Here is a 21537-nt window from a genome sequence, read left to right as displayed (position 1 = left end):
AGGGACAACTGCTATTCCTCATGAGTTAGCTTATCAGTTGTGTGGCCTCAATGGAAAGGCACCTGAAATTTGAAAAGTAGCTTTTATCTCAGATTCAGGCTCTCTTCTGACTCCCATACCCCTGCACACCTTGCTCATCTGGTTTAGGTTGTAATAGAGGTCTTTGTAGGTCATCTAGTCTAACGTTCTGTTAAGTGTAGAGAAACCAGAGCTTAGAGCATCACCGATGGACGGCTGTCCAGCCTCTGCTCGAAGATGCATTTTAAATAAAAGGACACATTCTACTCATGTAAAAACACGCTGATGAAGAAGTTTGGATTTGATATCCCGCTTTATCACTACCCAAAGGAGTCTCAAAGCGGCTAACATTCTCCTTTCCCTTCCTCCCCCACAACAAACACTCTGTGAGGTGAGTGGGGCTGAGAGACTTCAGAGAAGTGTGACTGGCCCAAGGTCACCCAGCAGCTGCAGGTGGAGGAGCAGGGAATCGAACCCAGTTCACCAGATTACGAGTCCACTGCTCTTAACCACTACACTATACCACACTGGCTCCGCTGATTCCTGGACCGGCCGCGGGCCGGATTTAGAAGGCAATTGGGCCAGATCCGGCCCCCGGGCCTTAGTTTGCCTACCCATGCCTTAGATCTAGGCCTCCTCCTAACCAGCTTATTGGTTTGTTTCCATACAGCACCTCCCACACCATTTGCCGTTGCCGCCACCACGATTGCCTTGTCTCGCTTCGGACATGAGCAGTAGCTGACGTAGCCTTTTCACACCGTCCCAGCCCAGCCCGTGCCCCGGCAAAAGCCCCTGGGGATGTACAACGAGAGCAGCCTGCAGGTTGCAATGGATTACGTCGGCGACAACAACACGTTGCCCGAGTACCCTCTGCACCTCTTCCCCGCGCCTCTCCTCACCGGCGTCACCGTCACCTGCGTGCTCCTCTTTGTGGTTGGGATCCTGGGCAACGTGATGACGATGCTGGTGGTCTCCAGGTTCCGGGACATGCGGACCACCACCAACCTGTACCTGTCGAGCATGGCTTTCTCAGACCTCCTGATCTTTCTCTGCATGCCCCTGGACCTCTTCCGCCTCTGGCAGTACCGGCCCTGGAACCTTGGCGACCTACTGTGCAAGCTCTTCCAGTTTGTCAGCGAGAGCTGCACTTACTCCACCATCCTCAACATCACGGCTCTGAGCGTGGAGAGGTATCTGGCCGTCTGCTTCCCGCTCTGGGCCAAGGTGGTCGTCACCAAGGGCAAAGTCAAGCTGGTCATCCTGGTGCTGTGGGCCGTATCCTTCGCCAGCGCCGGGCCCATCTTCGTCTTGGTCGGGGTCGAGCACGAGAATGGGACCAACCCGTCAGACACCAATGAGTGCCGGGCCACGGAGTACGCCATCCAGTCGGGGCTGCTGACCATTATGGTGTGGACCTCGAGCGTCTTCTTCTTCCTGCCCGTGTTCTGCCTGACCGTCCTCTACAGCCTCATCGTGAGGAAGCTCTGGAGGAGGAAGAAGAAGGACATCGGGCCCAAGACATCCATCCGGGACAAGTACAACCGTCAGACGGTGAAAATGCTAGGTAAGGGTATCTTGGTTCCGTTTCTGACATGGTGTGTCCCTGTAGACCAGAGTTTTCCAAACTTGGGTCTCCAGCTAGGACTACGATTCCCATCACCCCTGGTCCTGCTAGCTAGGGATGATGGGAGTTGTAGTCCTAGCTGGAGGCCCAAGTTTGGGAAACCCTGCTACTGTAGACCCAAGATGTGAAATTTTGGACCAGCTATAAGGGGTGATATCGAGCGTCAGTCACACTCATGGTAACTTAAGTCCATTGATTTCACTGGGGCCACATTCATGCTGCGCATTTAAAGCACTCTTCCCAGGGAACTTTGGGAAGTGTAGCTCTGCAGGGGGAATAGGGGGGTCTCCTAACAACTCTCAGCACCCTTAGCAAACTACAGTTCCCAGAATTCTTTGCGGGATAGCCATGACTTTTTAAAGTGGTATCATAGCACTTTGAACAGATGGTGTGAAAGTAGCTTCCGTCTATTCTGAGTATGACTTAGTTGGAATTATTGTGTTTATATTTTAATTGCCTTCCACACGCATCTCGAGGCAATGTTTAGAATGCAGCTAAAGCAGCTAAAACACTTTAAGACAATGTAGAAAATAGCGGCAGATTTTTGTTTTTTTAATGAAAAATCCATTAGACACCCATGGCAGAGATTCGCTCATCCAGCTGGGCAGGCTTGTCAGAACAAAAAACATCTTCAATGGTTTCTGGAAAGTGCAAATAGCAGGCATCTGTCGTATTGCAAAAGGAACAAGGGTCTGCGGAACAGGGGCAGCAACACTAAAAGCTCTGCTCTGGGTCGCATGAACACATGTAAAAGGGCTGATTGGGAAGACATCTTTGGCACCCCTTCTGTGCATTCAAGGGGTAGAGTTTGCACAGAACCAGCACATGCATAACTGAGCACACATAGGCTCCTGTGTGCATGGTCTGGTCCCTTGGAAAATGGAGCCTTACAGATTGCACATGCAGGAGCCTCCATGTGCACACATGTTCAGGTGTGTGCTTGCAGGCTAGGTGCAAATGGCATAGAATGCATGGATCAGCTCCTCCTGTACATCAATTTGTACTCAAATGGAGGAGCAAAACTAGGACTGAAGCTCCTGAGTGTATGAAAACGCTATTATTAATTATGATAATAGCCTCTGAGCCTCTGCAGTGTATATTTCTCTCACTACTCCCAGGCATAATAAGTATGTGAAAGGATCCCTGCTGGATTCTGATCAAAGGTCTATCAGTTTCACAACTGGATGCTTCAGGGAAGTCCAGAAGTGGCACATGCGGGCAATACCAGTGGCGTCGTGGTGAAATTCAAAGCGCATGGCATCCCACAGCATGTAAAGGAAGCAGAAGTAGCCAGTGTGGAATCCAGATATTTGCTGGACTCCAACTCCCAGCAGCCCCAGCAGCCATGGCCAATGGTGAGAGAAGATGGGAGTTGTAGTCCAACAATATCTGGAGGATACCATGCTGGGCACCTCAGTTGCATTGGCTAGATGGTTGGACTTGAAGAACAAAGGAAGCTACAATATACCAAGTCAGACCATTGGGCCGTCTACACTGACTGACACCAGCTCTCTGAGGGTTTAGACAGGAAGTCCCTCCCATCTCTACCTGGAGATGCTGGGTCTTGAACCTTGGACCTTCCATTGCAAAGCAGATGCCCAAGCACTGGGCTGCAGCACCAACGTCTACTTTGCTAGTGAAGACCTGGGTGTGCATCCCTGATCAGTTGTGGCATTCTCTGGGTGCCATAAGCCTGTCACTGTGTGAGCTGAGCCTCCCTCGGATCACGTGCCAGGACAGGCACAAGCTTACACTGCAGGCACATACTGCTCCAACAGATTAGAGATTCCTCCTCCGTCGCAACACTGGCAATGGCCTGTCCATGCTATGCTTCTACCGCAACTGGTATTCAGTGGGATCAATGTGGCTTCAGGAGATGGCAGAGTGCCAATACTGATGGGACCTCTTGGGACCAAGTAAGAAGGTCCATACAACTTCCTTTCCTGAAAATCTTTCCTTCCTTCCTTCCTTCCTTCCTTCCTTCCTTCCTTCCTTCCTTCCTTCCTTCCGAAGTTAACCACTGGACAGTTCTTATTTGTAGTTTTTACTTCACCTTGGTGTTCAGGGTTATTCTCGGAACCATTTTTATCATTGGAGGCCCAGGTGGCCTCTGTGGCAAGGACTAACAACAACAACAACAACAACAACAACAACAACAACAACAACAACATTTATACCCTGCCCATCTAGCTGGGCTTCCCCAGCCACTCTGGGTGGCTCCCAGCAGAATATTAAAAACACGATAAAACATCAAACATTACAAACTTCCCTAAACAGGGCTGCCTTCAGTTGTTTATTTCCTTGACATCTGGTGGGAGGGCGTTCCACAGGGCAGGTGCCACTACCGAGAAGGCCCTCTGCCTGGTTCCCTGTAACCTCACTTTTCACAGTGAGGGAACCACCAGAAGGCCCTCAGCGCTGGATCTCATGGCTGAACGATGGGGGTGGAGACGCTCCTTCAGGTATACTGGGCCGAGGCCGTTTAGGGCTTTAAAGGTCAGCACCAACACTTTGAATTGTGTTCGGAAATGTACTGGGAGCCAATGTAGGTCTTTCAGGACTGGTGGTATATGGTCTTGGCGGCCACTCCCAGTCACCTATCATCAGCTTTGGCTGGTTAAGTCGACTACACATTTTATTTTTTAGTTACTGCATTCATATCCCAAATTTCTCCAAGGAGCTCAAGGTGGTGTTCATGGTTTCCCCCCACAACAACCCTGTGAGGTAGGTTAGGTAGAGAAGCAGTGACTGGTCCAAGATCACTTAGTGTATTTCATAGCCAAGTGGGAATATGAACCCTGGTCCAGAAGGCTCTTTCTGTGTCCTTCTGCTCTCGTAGGTTATTGTAATGCATGCATTATCAATTAAATGCCCGGCATGTGGCCCCTTTATGCGAAATGTTCATGACCCTGGAAGCCAGCTCCTAGGGAGAGGTGTCTCGGAGTTGGGTCCTAGCTGGCAAAGTCTATTTCTACAGGCTCCCAGGCTTCATCAAGAACCGAGTCTGTTAAACCATTAACTCGGTTTGTAGTGGATTTCTACTTGAACAGCTGAGGACAGAACAGTTATGAGGACAGAGAGATCTGACTCAGCTTCACATGCCTGATGCACTTATGCATAGAAATTCACTAATGAATGCACACAGAGATCCCCTGAAAGGCCACATATAAATATTTTAAATAAACGTAATACAAAGAACTCTGGATCCAGGCACCCGTAACCAACACAGAAACTACTTATACCAAACTTTATCAATAAGTGTTTATGTTAGGGATATATTTGTGTGGGACTTCTCGTAATAAAATGCACCCTCTCCAATATTGCCTCCTTTTTTTCTGTTCTAAACAAAACCACCCCAAACGTGTAAAGTTACTATTAAAAGTGATAAATATACATGGCCCTTGCCGAATTCGGTCACCTCAGGCAACTGTCATTACAGAATTCATTCCACAAACTGTTGTTTTTAAACTGCGTAATCCTAGGCATATCTAATCAGATCTAACCAGTGTTAGAAACTGAGATATGAAAGCTAGGAGCTGAATGGCACCTTAAACCTAGATTATGGGCGCAACAATGGAATGTCTGGGCACACTTTTTTTTTTAATAACAAGAATGCAAAGCTGAAAATGAATGAACTGCAGGTAAAATATTACGTTCATTTTTCACCTGGTCTGGTTCTTCCCCTGCCCACCCCCCTAATATTCTTCAGAGGGTCTCTTCTCCAGTCTTCAGAGAGTAGCTAGAAGTGGGGAGGCAGAAAAAGGTCCTCCTTTCCTTCCGCTCTACAGTTTTAATCTGAAATCTTAGGTGCAGTGCTGTGCCTAGAGCTCAGAAACTAGTCGCACTAACGAAATCCCCTGTCACAAAATGCGCCTAGAACAATGGGAGTTTCAAACACCATTGAGTTCACTGAGGCTTTACTCCCAGGGAAGTGTTAGAGGCTGGCAGTCTAGAAAAAAGCCTAATAATCACTGCAGTCGTGCCTGCACACTTGGCAGAGTCATTTGATTCTGCGTAGAGGAAATTAAACTGACACTGGAGATCCAAAGGAAGATTTCTTCTATAATTTCATTTTTATTAATGTCTGCTACTTGCCACAAATTACTACAGAGTGGCCTATGTTTGTTCTGTTAAATTAAATCTGGACAATTAGGACAATTAAATCTGTAACCCTAGACACATTTCTCTGGAACTGTAAGTCCCACTGACCTGCAAGGGATTTACCTCTGAGTAGACATGCAGAGGTTTGCACTGTGGAAAAACTGTATGATTTGTCATCATAAGAACTGGGCAGAGGGGTCTTCAGGATTGCAAGGAGATTACTGCACTTTTCTGTGTATAAGACTAGCTTTTTTAAAAAACTAAAAACTAATGTTAAAAAGGGAGGGGGTAGTCATACACGGGGGCAATCTCTCCCCCCCCCCATTTTCTTAATTTTGAGTCTCCCAGAATAGGGGGCATCGTGTTATACATGGAAAAATATAGTAAATACATTTGTTGGAGGAGAGGTTTGTGTGTTATGTTTTGACTCTGGGGCTTAAAAGAAAACATAGCTGTCAACTTTTCCATTTTCTTGTGAGGAATCCTATTCGGAATAAGGGAATTTCCCTTAAAAAAGGGGAAACGTTGACAGCTATGAAAGAAAATCTGGACAGAACCCATTTCTCTAGTGACAACAATCCCACTGTCCAAGGTTAGTGCTGTTCCTAGTCATTTCTTAACTATAAAGAATTGAACATTGAAGAGAGAAATGAATATATGGCAGAATATTTCGCATGCAATTTAGGTAACATTGCCTAATCCAAAGCTCCTAGGCAAATGCAAGTCTCCATGAACTTTGGCTCCAATTAACAGCATGTGGATGGACTCAACCGTTCGTCTGGCTGTGTTTCGTGGGTCTTATTTGTGGGGAAGTGTGCATCGGATTGCAGCCCAAACCTTGTTTTATGGCAGGGAACCTATGGCTCCCCAAATGTTCTGGGACTAGAACAGCCACCCACCCCTAGCCAGCTGCAGTCCCAAAATCTGGACCGCCACAGCTTCCTCACCCCTGTATAGGGTTTATTTCTATACTACTAAGTCATGTAAAGGTAAAGGGACCCCTGACCATTAGGTCCAGTCGCGGATGACTCTGGGGTTGCAGCGCTCATCTCGTTTTACTGGCCAAGGGAGCCGGCATACAACTTCCGGGTCATGTGGCCAGCATGACTAAGCCACTTCTGGCGAACCAGAGCAGCGCATGGACATGCCGTTTACCTTCCCGCTGGAACGGTACCTACTTATCTACTTGCACTTTGATGTGCTTTCGAACTGCTAGGTTGGCAGGAGCAGGGATCAAGCAACAGGAGCTCACCCCGTCACAGGGATTCAAACCGCCGACCTTCTGATCGGCAAGCCCTAGGCTCTGTGGTTTAACCCACAGCACCACCCGTGTCCCTTACTAAGTCATATGGATGCCATCTAAGTTATGTAAAGCAAATATAAGACGCAAGGAAAATACAGAAACAAGGAACAACATCATAAAGAGCAGGTCAAACACATTCAAACAAAAGGGTCTTTTGGCGCAAGAAAATCTTCAAAACGGAGATGGGGCAAAGTTTTTCCAGCACAAAGCTCCTTGATACAGGATTTCTTTCTGAAAAACGTTGCACAGCTTTCACGTGAGCCCTGAGAGCCGAACTCCCTGTGATGTTAAGTGCATCTTTGCATCTAGTAAGCAGAAGAACCCAGCTCCAGATTGCAAAAAAACAGCTGTAGGAGGAGGATTAGGGATCAAGGTAGAGCAGGTGTGGAGAAAGAGTGGGGGGGTTAACCCTTGCCTCTCCTGCTGTGGTCGTGAGGAAACTCCCACTGCAGACGCCAGCACTTTGGTTGAGAGGAAATCCTTCATGGGTGCTAAGGAGAGATTCCCTTCTAAAGCTTCACTTCAGCTTATTGAAGGATTTTTCTCAGCAGGGCAGGGTGTGCATGCAATAAACTTCCCCCCTTCACTCCTGTTCTGCTCTCATCATTTTCAACCCCCTCCAGTTGATGATTATAAAATATACAGTACTTCTATAAGTATATTTATCACAATTAATAATAACTTATTGTTACTATTGTGTTTTTCTGGGTTTTTAATATTTATATTTTTATTAAAGTGATTTCAAGTAAAATAAAAGAAATAAAGTGATACAGGGGGAAAAAGAAGGAAAAGAGAGAGGGAGAAGAACAACAACAAAGGTACATGTAAAAGAGGGGAAAAAGCAAAAAGAGAGAGAGGCAATATACGAGAATCCCATACATTTTTGTATAAATTGGCATAGTATTATTGTCCTAGTGCTTATGTAAACGTTAATAGCCTACCACATTTTGTATAAACTCATTCATTCCGAATGTTATCGTATTTATCCATACAGACTCTGCACCTGTAAGCAGCCCATTCATAAATTACAAGGGATGTCATATATCATCAGTCCATTGATATCATACCTTTATTTTTCCAATTCCTCAATATCTCTTGGGCACCATTACGGCACATAAAATCCATTAATAATAACTTTACATGTCTGGGGTCTTTTTCTTAGGACAGCAAAAAAAAAGGGCAAAATTGGAGGGGGTGCATTTTATGCAAGGCGTCCTCCTCCTGCCCCGCCCCCTTTTCTGGTGCAAAATGGGGTGGAGCAAACTTATGCGCACTTAGCCAATGCTCACTGGGCCAGGAACGTAACCCCCGCACAAATCTGCCGTTGCCTGTATTATGAGCAGTAGTAATAGTGGTATGGCCACATCTTTAGGGTCGCTACTTGCTTTTTGAGTTTTATTTTGTTGGCCTGCTGTAGCTGTTGTTTTAAGCTAGGCTCCTCCACCACTATGTGGAGCAAGTACTGAATATTTTTTATCTGCTGGTAGAGAGAGAATTCGTGTTGACTTACGCTCCAGGGTGGGGGAGCCTGCTGTTTTGGGTCTTGCCCCCTTGGGTGCAGTTCTCTAGAAGGGTATTTGTGGTGTTGCAGGGAAAAGTAGCAGGCGAAGATGGATGCCCACGAAAGTGTGGAAGGGTCAAGCAGCCCCTCCCAGCTGCTGCTTTTCTAAGGCAAACTACACCTCCTCTTCCTGCTTTCCAGCAGATTTCCAACACCAGCTTTCCAGCACCAGATTTCTAGCTGGGCCTTTCACTATTATCTTATGCCAGTGAAGCCAGAGTGGTGTAGTGGTTAGGAGCAATGGACTCGTAATCTGGTGAACCAGGTTCGCTTCCCTGCTCCTCCACATGCAACTGCTGGGTGACCTTGGGCTAGTCACACTTCTCTGAAGTCTCTCAGCCTCACTCACCTCACAGTGTTTGTTGGGAGGGAGGGAGGAAGGGAAAGGAGATTGTTAGCCACTTTGAGACTCCTTAGGTAAAAGGACCCCTGACCATTAGGTCCAGTCGTGACTGACTCTGGGGTTGCGGCGCTCATCTCACTTTATTGGCCGAGGGAGCCGGCGTACAGCTTCCGGGTCATGTGGTCAGCATGACTAAGCCGCTTCTGGCGGACCAGAGCAGCACCGTTTACCTTCCCACTGAAGCGGTACCTATTTATCTACTTGCACTTTGACGTGCTTTCGAACTGCTAGGTTGGCAGGAGCAGGGACCGAGCAACGGGAGCTCACCCCATCACGGGGATTCAAATCGCTGACCTTCTGATCAGCAAGTCCTAGGCTCTGTGGTTTAACCCACAGCGCCACCCACGTTCCTTTTTTGAGACTCCTTAGGGTAGTGATAAAGCGGGATATCAAATCCAAACTCTTTTTCATCTTCTACGCAACCTCTGTAAATTAGCAGGGTGAAAGGAGAACGGTTAGCGAATAATATGGTATCTCCATTTCTCCCTAACATCTTCTCTCTTTTTCTTCTTCCTCCTCTTTTAGCGGTGGTGGTCTTTGCTTTCATCCTTTGCTGGTTGCCTTTCCACCTCGGACGTTACCTGTTTTCCAAATCCTTTGAGGACGGATCCTTGGAAATAGCCGTCATCAGCCAATATTGCAACTTGGTGTCTTTTGTCCTTTTCTACCTAAGTGCCGCCATCAACCCAATCCTGTACAACATCATGTCCAAGAAATATCGGAAGGCGGCTTACAGGCTCTTCGGCATCAAGACACACAGGAAGAAAAGGCTGTCGGGGCTGAAGGAGGGAGGGTCTCGAGTGTGGGCAGAGTCCAGTGTCAGACAAACATGACGCCGCCGACTGGACCTAGCCGTCACCTAAAGCCACAATAGAAGGGGAAATATATTCAGGTTAAAGGAGCTCCCTGGTAGACCATCTGCTTTGCATGTAGAAGGTCCCAATTCAAACCCCTTTATCTCCAGGTGGGGTTGGGAATGTTTCTAGTCTGGAACCCTGGAGAGCTGCTGCCAGTCAGTGTAGACTATATGGAGCTACATGCAACCGATGACCTGGCTCAGTAGAAGGCAGCGTGCATTATGAAATAAGTTTTGTGCATAATAAACATCAGCAGCAACTTTTCTGTCATTTTCAGTGATTCTCTGTCACTGGGAAGAAAAGTGGTTCGCCATCCTCAAGATGCAGGGCATGAGCTAATAGGGCTGTGTTTTACTGGTAAACAGCTCAGGGTGGGGCAAGCGGCAGGAGCTGGTCAGAGCCAGGATGAGGTGTGGTGCTACAGAGAGCCCAGGAAGGGCAACAAAGGAAATTCTAGAGTGATGATGCACAGAGCTCATTTCCTGTTCCCATTTCAAAGATCCCATGAAGATGTTAGGGCCATGCCCAAGGTAGAGGGACTCTCTTATTCTGCATCTCTTTCAAACGAAACCTATTGATCGTCACTCCACCGATCTGCCAAATGGCAGCGGATGCACATATGTAACCGGCCAAAGAACAGGGAACGTGAACGCAGAATCCAGTGTCTCTGGGGCACCTCCAGAGTTTGGCATGAGTTCATTTGGATTCACCGAATTTGTTCAAGGATCTCCGAACTGCACCTGAAAGCAAGCTCCCATAATTGCTGAGTGAACCAACCATGAATTAAGAACTTTGAACAGTTTCTAGCTGATCTTCAAGCCCATCCTCTTACATGTGTTGTTGTTTTTTACTCTTTAAATTCCCTGGGCGTTGAAAGATCGCAATTGTTGTGGGGACTTGATTAAATCATTCACATTCTACTTTGTGTTCTGACGCTTTTGCAGCCGCCTTAAGTATGTTTTATGCATCATCACAGTAGCTTGTAACATTCTGAATGCTGAAAGTGTTTTGTTTTTTTTTGCTGAGGATCGTTTGGGTGAACATCAATCGAGCTGTGAACTAAGCTAGTTCGTTTTGTAAATGGATGAGCCTGAACTGGAATCCCTTTTTGGACATGTTGAAGCTGAACCAGAACTCATTTCTTTTTGAAGTTTGCTTTCCAGGCTCTGGAAACATCTGTATACAAGGGGGGGAGGGATGTGTGGACCTAGACCTTAGCTGAGTGTTGTGGATTGAGGGGGATGCAATATGGACTCTTACAGGTGAGTGGGGCACCTGTGAGAGTGGGTGAGTGAATGCGATCTTGCCAAGCGTTGATAAGCACAGGATAGCCACGATTCAGCAGTAGGGGGAAGGAGAGGAAGTAAACATTAAAGTCTCAGGACAGCCCTGCTCCTATGAATGCTACAGAGGTCACTGACAGATCCAAAAAGTGTCTCCATTTAATTCTTACACCCCCCCCCAAAATGATGCAGCTCCTTTCTATACAATAGCTGACACACTCTAGAGGGCTGCTGCCTTTCAATATGAGTGAACAGAATGTCAGCAATGAATGTTTAAAACTGGCCAGTGAGAACCTTAGCTCCTTACCTGTTTTTTGTTTACTATAGGAGTGCCAGGTTTGCAATATTCATCCTAATCATAGCCAAATGATGATGCTTAGGAAAAATATAATAAAAATTACACAGAAATGTTGGTGATCTCCGCTTAGGGCTGACTCACACAAACAAGAATGTCACCTGACAGTTTGTCACAGGATCCTTTCTGGAAAGATGGTCTTAAACCTCGTGTTGTTGAGGCACAAGTGCCAGGGACCAAGGGCTGTCCTGAGGTGGGGGCTCAGCCCCAAATTATTTTGAGCTGGGCTATATCCCTCATACTTCGCCTCCTTTTATTTATTTATATTACCTGTTCAATTCGTAAAGTCCTTTCATGCAGACAAGACCATTCCCATTCTTCCCACAGATTTACCCAGAGGCACAGGGAGCAAGGAAAGTGACCCGCAGATCTTTGTCAATCCCATGGAGATATTGGTACTTAATCCAATTAAGAGGCCTCTCTCCCTACGTGCCTCATAATTACAGCTGTTCTGTCAACTCGCAGTCCTCCAGAGTTCTCAAATCTAAAATCATGCAACTTGAATGACATCTAAGCAGCCTTTTACATTTATTTCAGGTTTACCCTCAGCATCTTTCGTAGTCCCAAGTGCCTATAACCTCAACACTTCTTTTCGACATAACCAACTGGCCGTGTAAATGAGATGGTTCTAGTGTAATGGATAGCAGAATCAGGTTTCTTCTCATGATGGTTTGTGGTCTGCATGATGCGTTTTGATGCCTAAGGCCTTGCTATCTATAAAGCATTGAATCCCTCACAGTGGCCATGGGGAAAAACCTTTACAAACGTCAAAAACAGCTTAATATGAACTTATGTGCCTTTAACTTGCTAAAAACTTGCCTTCACCTGTTACTTCAAAACACTGCTTTTCAAGTATCTCCAAAGGGGAAACAAAATCAAAGCCCCTCAGACATTTGAAACTGTTTGTGTGGGGATGACGAGTCTGCTTTAATCTTGCCACTAACTCTGCTATTTCAACTTATTTGTTGCTTGTCCTTTCCGGTAAACAGTATTGAGGAACCTCAATAAACAAGATGAAAGAAAGAAAGCCATTGTGTAAACATTTATGTTTTTCTGGAGAAGGGCCGTAGCTTAGCTTAGCGATATGGCATCCCAGGTCCGACCCATGGCATCCTCAGGTCAGATTGGGACTGTCTGTTATTGAAAGCCCAGGAAAGCTTCTGCCACTCAGTGTGAACAATATTGAGTTAGATAGACCAGAGCTGACTCAGCAGACAGCAGCTCCCTGTATTCTTATGGCACCTAACAACTTGGCCATCTCATGGAATAGCCCCCTTCCTCTGAAAACGATGCAACTTTCGTACCTCCCCTCACCCAAGCGATGCATATTCTTTCCCCTTCTTCCGTCCTTCAGAGAAGATGAAGGGATCAAACCACTTTCAGTAAACTGGCTGCAGAAAATCCTGAAGGGGGGGGGGAATTGATTTGGAATGGGTTTGGGGTGTGTGTGTGTGTGTGTGTGTGTGTAAATTAACAGAAGAGGAACTTATTTGGGATGTGGTGCAAATTAACCAAATACCTGGCTGGGTGGTTAATGGGAAGTGCATTCATTGAAGGGGGATTTGGATGGGAAATTAATTGACTTGTCTTGAAGAAATGGGCGTTCTGCCGCTGTAGCAAAATGTAGGACCACAGAAGATTTGCGAAGCTTGGGTCGAAGGGCACGTGGCTGTCGTGCCCTCCTCATGCCGCCCTCCCTGAGCCACTTTGCAAGGCTGGCTGGCTCAGTGGGCTCTATTCCCCCAGCATAACATTTGCCACCATCCGTAGTGATCTCATGAATAATGCCATGGTCATTTTCACTTGACAAATTGTTTTTCATATGGCTCGTCCCTGCAACCCCCGAGTCCTTTGGCTCTTCCCTACAAACTATTTATTGTACATTCATCCCGATTTGCTTATGGGGAGGTTAGACCATGTCTGGTCTTATACTGAGTTCTGGTGTGTTTGCAGGGCAGTTATATGACAAGGAGCATTCATCCCAATTTGCTTATGGTCTGTTTATACATCTTTCTGTTAATCATCCGTTCACCCCACACTTTTTGCCACATTTCCCCATCAATTTCCTAAGTACAAGTAAAAACAACAACAACAAAAGTGGATTTGTTGTACCAGGGCGACAAGAGTTCTTTAATTGCGCCAACCTAAATTTCTGGTCTGCACCTGAATTCCCTCCCACAAAACAAGGACAGTCTGGAGGCAACCTTGTAATTGCAGGGCACAGCATCCGAGACGACACTTTGGCTGCCTCCACATTTTGCAGCTGAAGTTCCTACCTTTACAATCGTTCTCCTTGCTGCCAATTTCAGCAAGGTTGCAGGGCTTAATGAGCCAGAGAAAACTTCCCATCACACTTTGGAGGCTTCCATTACTCACTGCAAAGCCTATCAACCAGGCTGAGGCTGCCCGTGCCTCTTCAGCACAATGCGGGAGCCTGGACTAAGTCAGACCACTCTGGGGGAACAACCCTAGACACAAGAAGCTGGCATAAAGCAAGCTGGAGTCAGTAGAGTCAGAATCGTATTCAGGCTCCCTTGTGGTCTTGGGAAGGAGCTACATTGGGACCATCCCCATCCTTTGAAGAGGGGAGCAGCAGCCCTGGGAACACGTGGATAGCTCCTAGCCCATTCTGAGCCAGAGTGGAGAGGCACAATTTTTGTGAACCGCTCCCAGGCCTGTACCCTTGGTGGAGGCCAGTGGCGTAGCATGGATTGCAAGCACCCGGGGCCGCACAGAGAGGAGAGAGGGAAACAGACGGAGTATGCGTGTACGTTCAACTGCCTAGCGGTGTTTGCGTCACCCAGGAGACTGCAGCAAAGCAACAGAAGAGCTGTGTTGAGGCAGCACCGGGTGTTGAAATTTTGTACCCGCTAACCATTTCCCATCTGGGGCCACCGCCCTGGTGGCCCCCCACGCTACGCCACTGAACCTAGCCAACCTCTAGGTATGCCCCTGCATAGAGTTACACCAGTTACACGACACTAAATGGTACCAAGTCACCCAAACACAGCTCTGAGAATGGCGTGTTCTCAGAACCTGCTTCTTGAAGGCGACAGTGATGTTCAAAGTGCTAAATTTGATCCTGAAAACAGACATTTGTTTAGACGGCCTTGATTGCTCATAAGCATTCACCCCCCCCCAGGTTGTTTCCTTGTGAAAGCTCCCTCCCAGGGAGCCAGGCATGAGTACGATCCATTCCGTTTCTTATCTTTTCAGTCAATTTCCACATTGTTGCCTGCTCTATATTGACATAAAGGATGCAACGTAGGGTCTACAGCAGCCCCCTACTGTCTTTGGAATCTGTAGAAGATGAGCTCGTTGACAAGTTTTTAACACCTTGAGACTTACGCAATGGAAGGGAAGGAGATGGATCAAGTTCTCCACAGGGAGCCAGTGTGGTGTAGTGGTTAAGAGCGGTAGTCTCGTAATCTGGGGAACCGGGTTCGCGTCTCCACTCCTCCACATGCAGCTGGGCTAGTCACACTTCTCTGAAGTCTCTCAGCCCCACTCACCTCACAGAGTGTTTGTTTTGGGGGAGGAAGGGAAAGGAGAATGTTAGCCGCTTTGAGACTCCTTAAAGGGAGTGAAAGGCGGGATATCAAATCCAAACTCTTCTTAGCAAGATGAACAGGACTGGCCTCAAAGGCTGCTGCTGACCGCAGCCCAATAGACTTGGCCCTTCTCATTGCCACTGCAACCTACTCAAAAGGCTATCGGTGGCTACCAGCCACAGAAAAAGGAATCTTGCTATCAATAAAGAATTAAAACATTTATTGGGCATAAATATATTACATATACACTACAGATACAGATACATACATAGCGTAATATTTGCAAAAATCTATACATTAAAATCGATATGGCAGTTTTAATACAATGCGTATGAAACAGTTAAATTTACAATACAAGAAAACTTATGATTATTTCTCTCAAGAGTTGAAAAGCTTGGAATGTATATGTCCTATTAGTGAGGTAAAAAAACAAAAACAAAAAACCCAAAAGAAAAACCAACCCTTTTATTATGATCATTTATTTATTTTTTCAATTTAAAGAATTGTGCAAGGATAATGTTCGGAAACATTCAATTTAGGGCACTTTTCCCATGATAACAGTGAATACTGATTTACTGTCGCTGACGAAAACAGGATTAGAAAACTACAACATTTCAAGTTCATAAAGGACAAAGGCAGATAATATAAAAATGTTTCTTTTCCTCTTAAATAGTTTCTTAAAATACTTTCCCCACTTTGCATTTTTTTATTTTTTTATTTTTACAATTTCTTTTAAAGTCTACAGGACTGGGAATGGGGAGCTTGCCTGTACACAGCTGAGACTGATTTTGGGCTGGGACAGATGTACAGTATAAGGAAATATAACAAAGCCATCAGCAGAAACAAGTCTGCTGTTTACGGAGGCAGAATCAGGAATGATTTGGATTTGCAACACTTTTATTCTACATCTGCATCAGAGAGGTTACTTCTAGTCAATCCCTATGGCGTAAATGGCAGTGTTTGCAAAGAGAACATGTCACCCCACGGTATTTCATGGATCATGGCAGTGTGTGTGGAAGGGGGGAGAGGGCTAAGGAAGAGACATTTTATTTTCGAAACTACAATAAAAATACGTAACAAATTATTTTAAATACTTTCTCGATAATAAAGTGTTACAGACTTCCCTCCTCATCATATTTATTCAACCTTATGTAAAACTACAATTCCATATCTTTCATTTTTAAACACTCAAAATGTATAAATCTCAATTTCTAGAGCGCCTTTACAAAGTTTACAGTAGTTTGTTTCCCACTCAGTTTTAAAGGTGTTAGGAGATTTTTGCTGTAGTGAACCAGTTGTTGTTTTTTTGTGGGGTTGTGGGGGGTGGAGGAGGAAGAGTGGGGGGTGGGGAAGGGACCTCTACAAAATTGTGGCTTTCCCAATGATCAGCTTTCAAAACCAGCTGGCCCCACTCCAGATAAAAGTTAGCTACAGCGAAGACCAAGGGTGATACATTGCTTAGACATTAGAAACCATGGGAGCCCAACATCCCAGGACTCGCTTCTCCCGTTAAGTTCAATGAAATTTATGCACAACTAACTTTTTCTAGAAGGGGCACTTCCCCCTCCCCTTAAACAGACAAAATTTCACCAAAACAACATGTCCGGAACTTATATTTGTGGTCACCCAAATTTCATACAAGAAATAAATTTAAATTAAAACACACACATATAAACACCACTAGGAACATTTGACAAGCCATTGACTTTGGCCAAAGGAAGTGGGGAAGAGAAAGAGGCAAGTTAAGCTCAATACCATTAGTTTTCTAGGCAAATTTATAAACTAACGATAGTCAATAACAAGATACAGAACCTCTGTACTAGTTTGCTACATCTAGAGAGGCACAAAGAATAATTCATCAAACCTTAGAATGTCCTTCCAAGAGATGGTCATATTTTTCGTTTCACTTTCGTTTTGGCTACATGTAAACTTTTCGGTCGTTGATCAAGCGTATAATTCGACAAGCTCTGATACTAGACAAAACCCCACAGATAATTCAGTTTCAAAGCCATTCCACAGCAAGATGCTTGGCTTATCAGGCCCCATATCGGAGGGGAGGGGTTCATTCTTTTTGGCAATTAATATACTAAGACACTCCCATTATTTTTTTTCCCAAAAATGCACAAGTAAAAGTGTAAGAAGGTTAATAATCCTAGGAATGCTGATGTCGGTAAACCTACACTTATATAAAACAAAAACTGACAATAAAATAAAATAAAATTGAAAATATAACATGCTACAAAGGAAGGGGGCGGGGGGAATTTAGTACATAAGTACACTTTTTATTTTATTTTTTTACAATAAATAATAAGATTGCACTGTAATTGGCATTTAAAGTACTGTATGCAGTATATAGTATAAATAAACCTAGATCAAAAATAATGTTGGTTCCCCCATTACTTTGGTTATGGGAATATATGCTACTACAGGGACACTGTGTCGTAGCTAACATAGAGGACAGAAGAGCCAAGCCATACCAAAGACAGCAAAAATATACAAAATGATTATTTCTGTTTGTTTTCTCCTTTTAAAAAGCAGGGATATACAAAGTGTTGGAACTTCTCCGACAGCTGCCCTGCCCGGCCAGGAGTCGCGAGGCAGTTGTCTGCCCTGTGCAAGCGCTGCAGAAACGCAACTCGAGTCCGCTGCGACAAGGGGAAAAGTTCCTGGCCCTGTGTCTGCTACGCCCTTTTGGAATCCACTTGCCCCTCCTGCCTATCAATATCCCTGAGGCACTTGGACAACATTGATATTGTGTAAATAAGCCAATGATTCATATATCAAGGATTTTGATGGACTGGATAGACATGCCCATCAGGGCCAGCGATGTAAAGACAATGTTCCGAGAGGAAGAAAAGAAAAGAAAAAAAAACACAACCCTGACGTTGGCTCTCGCAATGGGTCACATTTGCTGTGGGAAGAGCACAAGCTTAAGGCTGGACTGAGATATTATGGGATGCACACTGAAGATAGCCTTCTCTTTTTCTGTTTCTCCCTACTTAATGCAACATGGGTGATGCAGTATGTGTGCCCCGAAACCATCACCCAGGAAGCAGCAGCCTCGAGAAGTTGAGTGGGGCTAGAGGACATCTTGCAATGCGCCAAAGTCACACCCCGCGTTTCGTCGTGGCAGGCGCTTCCTGGGAGAGGAGGAGAGGGTGTGACGCTCTGCAATGCCTCACACTCAAATTATGCGTCCGAGGAGGCCTCATTGCCAGGTTTCCCCAACACAGATGGGCGTCTCTTTCCCCCCCTCTTAAGTGGCTGACTGAACAATTACTTAACGTCAAAAAGGTAATAATACTTAATATAAATAGCAAAGGCAGGAAGCTCTCTCTCGCCAGTTCTAAACATATAAATCAAGGTGAATATATCTAGTGATTGGATTAAGAGTATATACAAAGGCAAACAAGTTAAAAGCAGCTTTATTTTTTCTTTTTCTTTTTCTAAAAAAAGACCAGCTGGACATGGGAGTAACTATTGCACAATGCCCTCTTAAAATTACCGCTATAAAATAAAATAAAGAAATAGTAGGGAGACTGTAATGCTTTGTCACTTATAAAGCTATCTGGTTATCGGATCTGTTATGCAGGCAGCTCATAGTGCGCAAACAACTGGAATAAAGAGATTATTATTATTATTTTTAAATGAACTTCATGTTGCAGGATAAATTATTTGGATTGAAATGTGCTAAATATATAGTTGATAATGTAGCGGAGTTTAAATTTTTTTTTTTAACAATGTAGAAAGAAAAGGGGGGAAAGAGAGGAAGGGGTGAGGGAAGGAGGAGAAAAATGTAGTGGATATCATTGTATGCAAAGTTGATTAATTACTGTTTTTGTCCAACACTGTGTATCGCCGAACGCCACATTCTAACCGCAATGCTATACTTGGTGATTAAGGCTTGTAGATGCAGAAGAGCGGAAAGCAGTTATTCTAATGTAATAAAACTTGCAACTTAAAAGACTGCAATGATGTTAGCAAAACAAAAACGAAAATACCCCAAGAAAGTGAAGGCAAATTGGTTACATTTCTGAATCCATTGAAAGCAAAGTAACAAATACAGAATAGATTATTTTTAAAAAATAAAAATAAAAAAGGCAAAAAACAAACCAGGCTACTTGCTTTTGGTATCTGCCCTGGATATTTCTGACCACTTCCTAGTCTTCTGAGTTTCGAAAAGGAACACCCGAACTCCCAGTATTTCCTAAATAGGGTTTTATCCCTATGCCCACCCCATCCCACGTTAATCCAGGAAAAATGTATAAAATGTATTGGAAAACACCACTGGGGGGGAGAGAGAGAGAGAAGGAGAAAATAAAATAAGAGGAATATCTGAATAAAACATGTGGATAATGCGTAGCATTAGTTAAAATGATACCTTTGTAATGGGACTCTTTACTTCATAAACAAATACTGTAATATAAAGGCAAATAAGATGGAGACGCTGGCAAAGCCGAGGACTAGGAGGGCGGCAAACTGTTCGTCCGAAGGCATCATACTTTTCGTCTTTGCGTCATCTATCCTCCCCATTTCCCCCGTGAGCATCAGCTCCCTCCGCTGGAGCAGAAAGGCAACAGATGGGCTGAAAGGTCCGTTAAGTTCTTGTGAGGTATCCAAGCACCGGCGGCAAACACACACACGGAATCGGTAGTCTGTGTTCGTCTGAAGGCCTGAGATTTGGAACGTCGTCTCGTCTCCCTTGTACACCTTTGGGGAACAAACGACAACAACAACAAAAAAGATTGCTCAGGGATCAGGTCCAGACACACACACACACACACACACAACGGCTAGTAGCTAGGTATCTCGGAAACTTTCGATTCCCAAATACCGGGGGTGGTGGTAAATGCTGTGAAACAGGAGACAAGGAAAGATGACCAGTTTCTGCTGAAAACTGGAAATAATACTTTATAGAAAGCTGCACAACTTATCCACCTACTATTTATTTATAAAATGTCTGCTTTGAGAGCCAGTGTGGTGTAGTGGTTAAGAGCGGTAGACTCATAATCTGGGGAACCGGGTTCGCTTCCCCGCTCCTCCACATGCAGCTGCTGGGTGACCTTGGGCTAGTCACACTTCTCTGAAGTCTCTCAGCCCCACTCACCTCCCAGAGTGTTTGTTGTGGGGGAGGAAGGGAAAGGAGAATGTTAGCCGCTTTGAGACTCCTTAAAGGGAGTGAAAGGTGGGATATCAAATCCAAACTCTTCTTCTTCTTCTGCTTTACTTCCTCGCAGAGGCTCTGTGGCAGCAACCCATGTGCATGCCAAAAACATGTGTGCGCACAGGAATTATACTTAAAAAAACCACAAAGTAACTGAAAGGGCGGTAGCTTATCATTTAATTTTAACGTTTTTTCATTACGACGGTAAGTTGCCCAGACAACTTTGCTGTTGTGAGGCATACGAACAAGCAAACTGTATAAAGTTGTACCCTGCATTTTATAAAACTGGGCATAGGGTGGCTGTATCATGGAGCATCATGCCAGGGCTTGTATATATTTCATCTTGGGCATGTACAAGATATATACAGTCATACTTTGGGTTACAGCCGCTTCAGGTTACATTTTTTCAGGTTGCAGACTGCCAAAACCCGGAAGTATTGGAATGGGTTACTTCCCGGTTTCGGCGGTCGTGCATGCACAGAAGCACTAAATCGCACTTTGCGCATGCACAGAATCGCAACCCGTGCATGTGCAGACGCAGGTTGTGAACACAGCGGGTTGCGAACGTGCAGCCCGCACAGATCACGTTCGCTACCTGAGCGTCCACTGTATGTCCCAAAAGGCTTCTTATCTTACATGTAGCAACCGACAATCAGACCCGACTTTCTGCAGGGACAGTGGAAAACCCCTTATACAAAAGACAGGACATTTATTACAGTGATTCAATAGATGGGATACGAGTTGTCAAAAGCTGACTCAGGGTTTTCCTGTCAGATGGAAGGGTGATTGTGATGTCCTGTGATGGTAATCATGCATTAGCAGAGTTTGGAACAAAATCTCTGTCCGTTCATGTGCAATGCTGCAATGAGAGCCAGCCACAAGTTATACCAGACAGCATGACCTATGGGGGACTCAAAGCAAGGAAGATTAAATAGTTTCCCCAGTCCCTGGTCCCATTCACTGCAGTGTTTATTTGTCAGATAATGTTGCAATGAAATGATCAGTAATCTGCATGTGCAATCCACACATAATTGCCATAATTACAAACAGGGAGTAAATGTGTACTTGACACACACAATAAATGCATCATAGCAGGCATTATTCATTTTTAAGATAGCAATTGATGAATTACTCCTTCCATCCAAAGAGTTGCAAAGTGAGTAGAGTTGCCCTCCTACGTACACAAGACAGGTAGGAAAACAATGTAAAAAAGTTTCTCTCGGGTGCACTTACTGATATCATTATTAAGATTGCTACTGAGATTTCACCAATTCAAGCTAATAAAACACAGGGAAGCTATGACTCAGTGAATATGAA

The 21537-nt window shown here is 45.0% G+C and overlaps 2 protein-coding genes across 3 annotated transcripts in view; one reads left to right on the top strand and one right to left on the bottom strand.

The window, feature by feature from the left end:
* Positions 1 to 816: 816 nt before the first annotated feature.
* On the top strand, positions 817 to 10034 carry GHSR (growth hormone secretagogue receptor; the record flags this gene model as incomplete). Its single annotated transcript, XM_081863603.1, has 2 exons — positions 817 to 1582; positions 9536 to 10034. 2 exons carry the CDS (start codon positions 817 to 819, stop codon positions 9841 to 9843), a joined length of 1074 nt encoding a protein of 357 aa, XP_081719729.1. The 3' UTR covers positions 9844 to 10034.
* Positions 10035 to 15259: 5225 nt separating this feature from the next.
* Positions 15260 to 21537, bottom strand: part of FNDC3B (fibronectin type III domain containing 3B) — a 269773-nt gene continuing 263495 nt past the window's right edge. For both annotated transcript variants that reach the window (XM_081862162.1, XM_081862163.1), the window contains one exon: positions 15260 to 19766. In XM_081862162.1, the coding sequence (XP_081718288.1) occupies positions 19455 to 19766 (312 nt within the window). In that variant the 3' untranslated portion in view covers positions 15260 to 19454. The remainder of the gene's footprint in view (positions 19767 to 21537) is intronic.

This window comes from Podarcis erhardii (genome assembly GCF_964252035.2).
Source record: "Podarcis erhardii genome assembly, chromosome: 5".
Classification (NCBI taxonomy): domain Eukaryota; kingdom Metazoa; phylum Chordata; class Lepidosauria; order Squamata; family Lacertidae; genus Podarcis; species Podarcis erhardii.
This window is presented reverse-complemented; position numbering and strand designations above follow the sequence as displayed.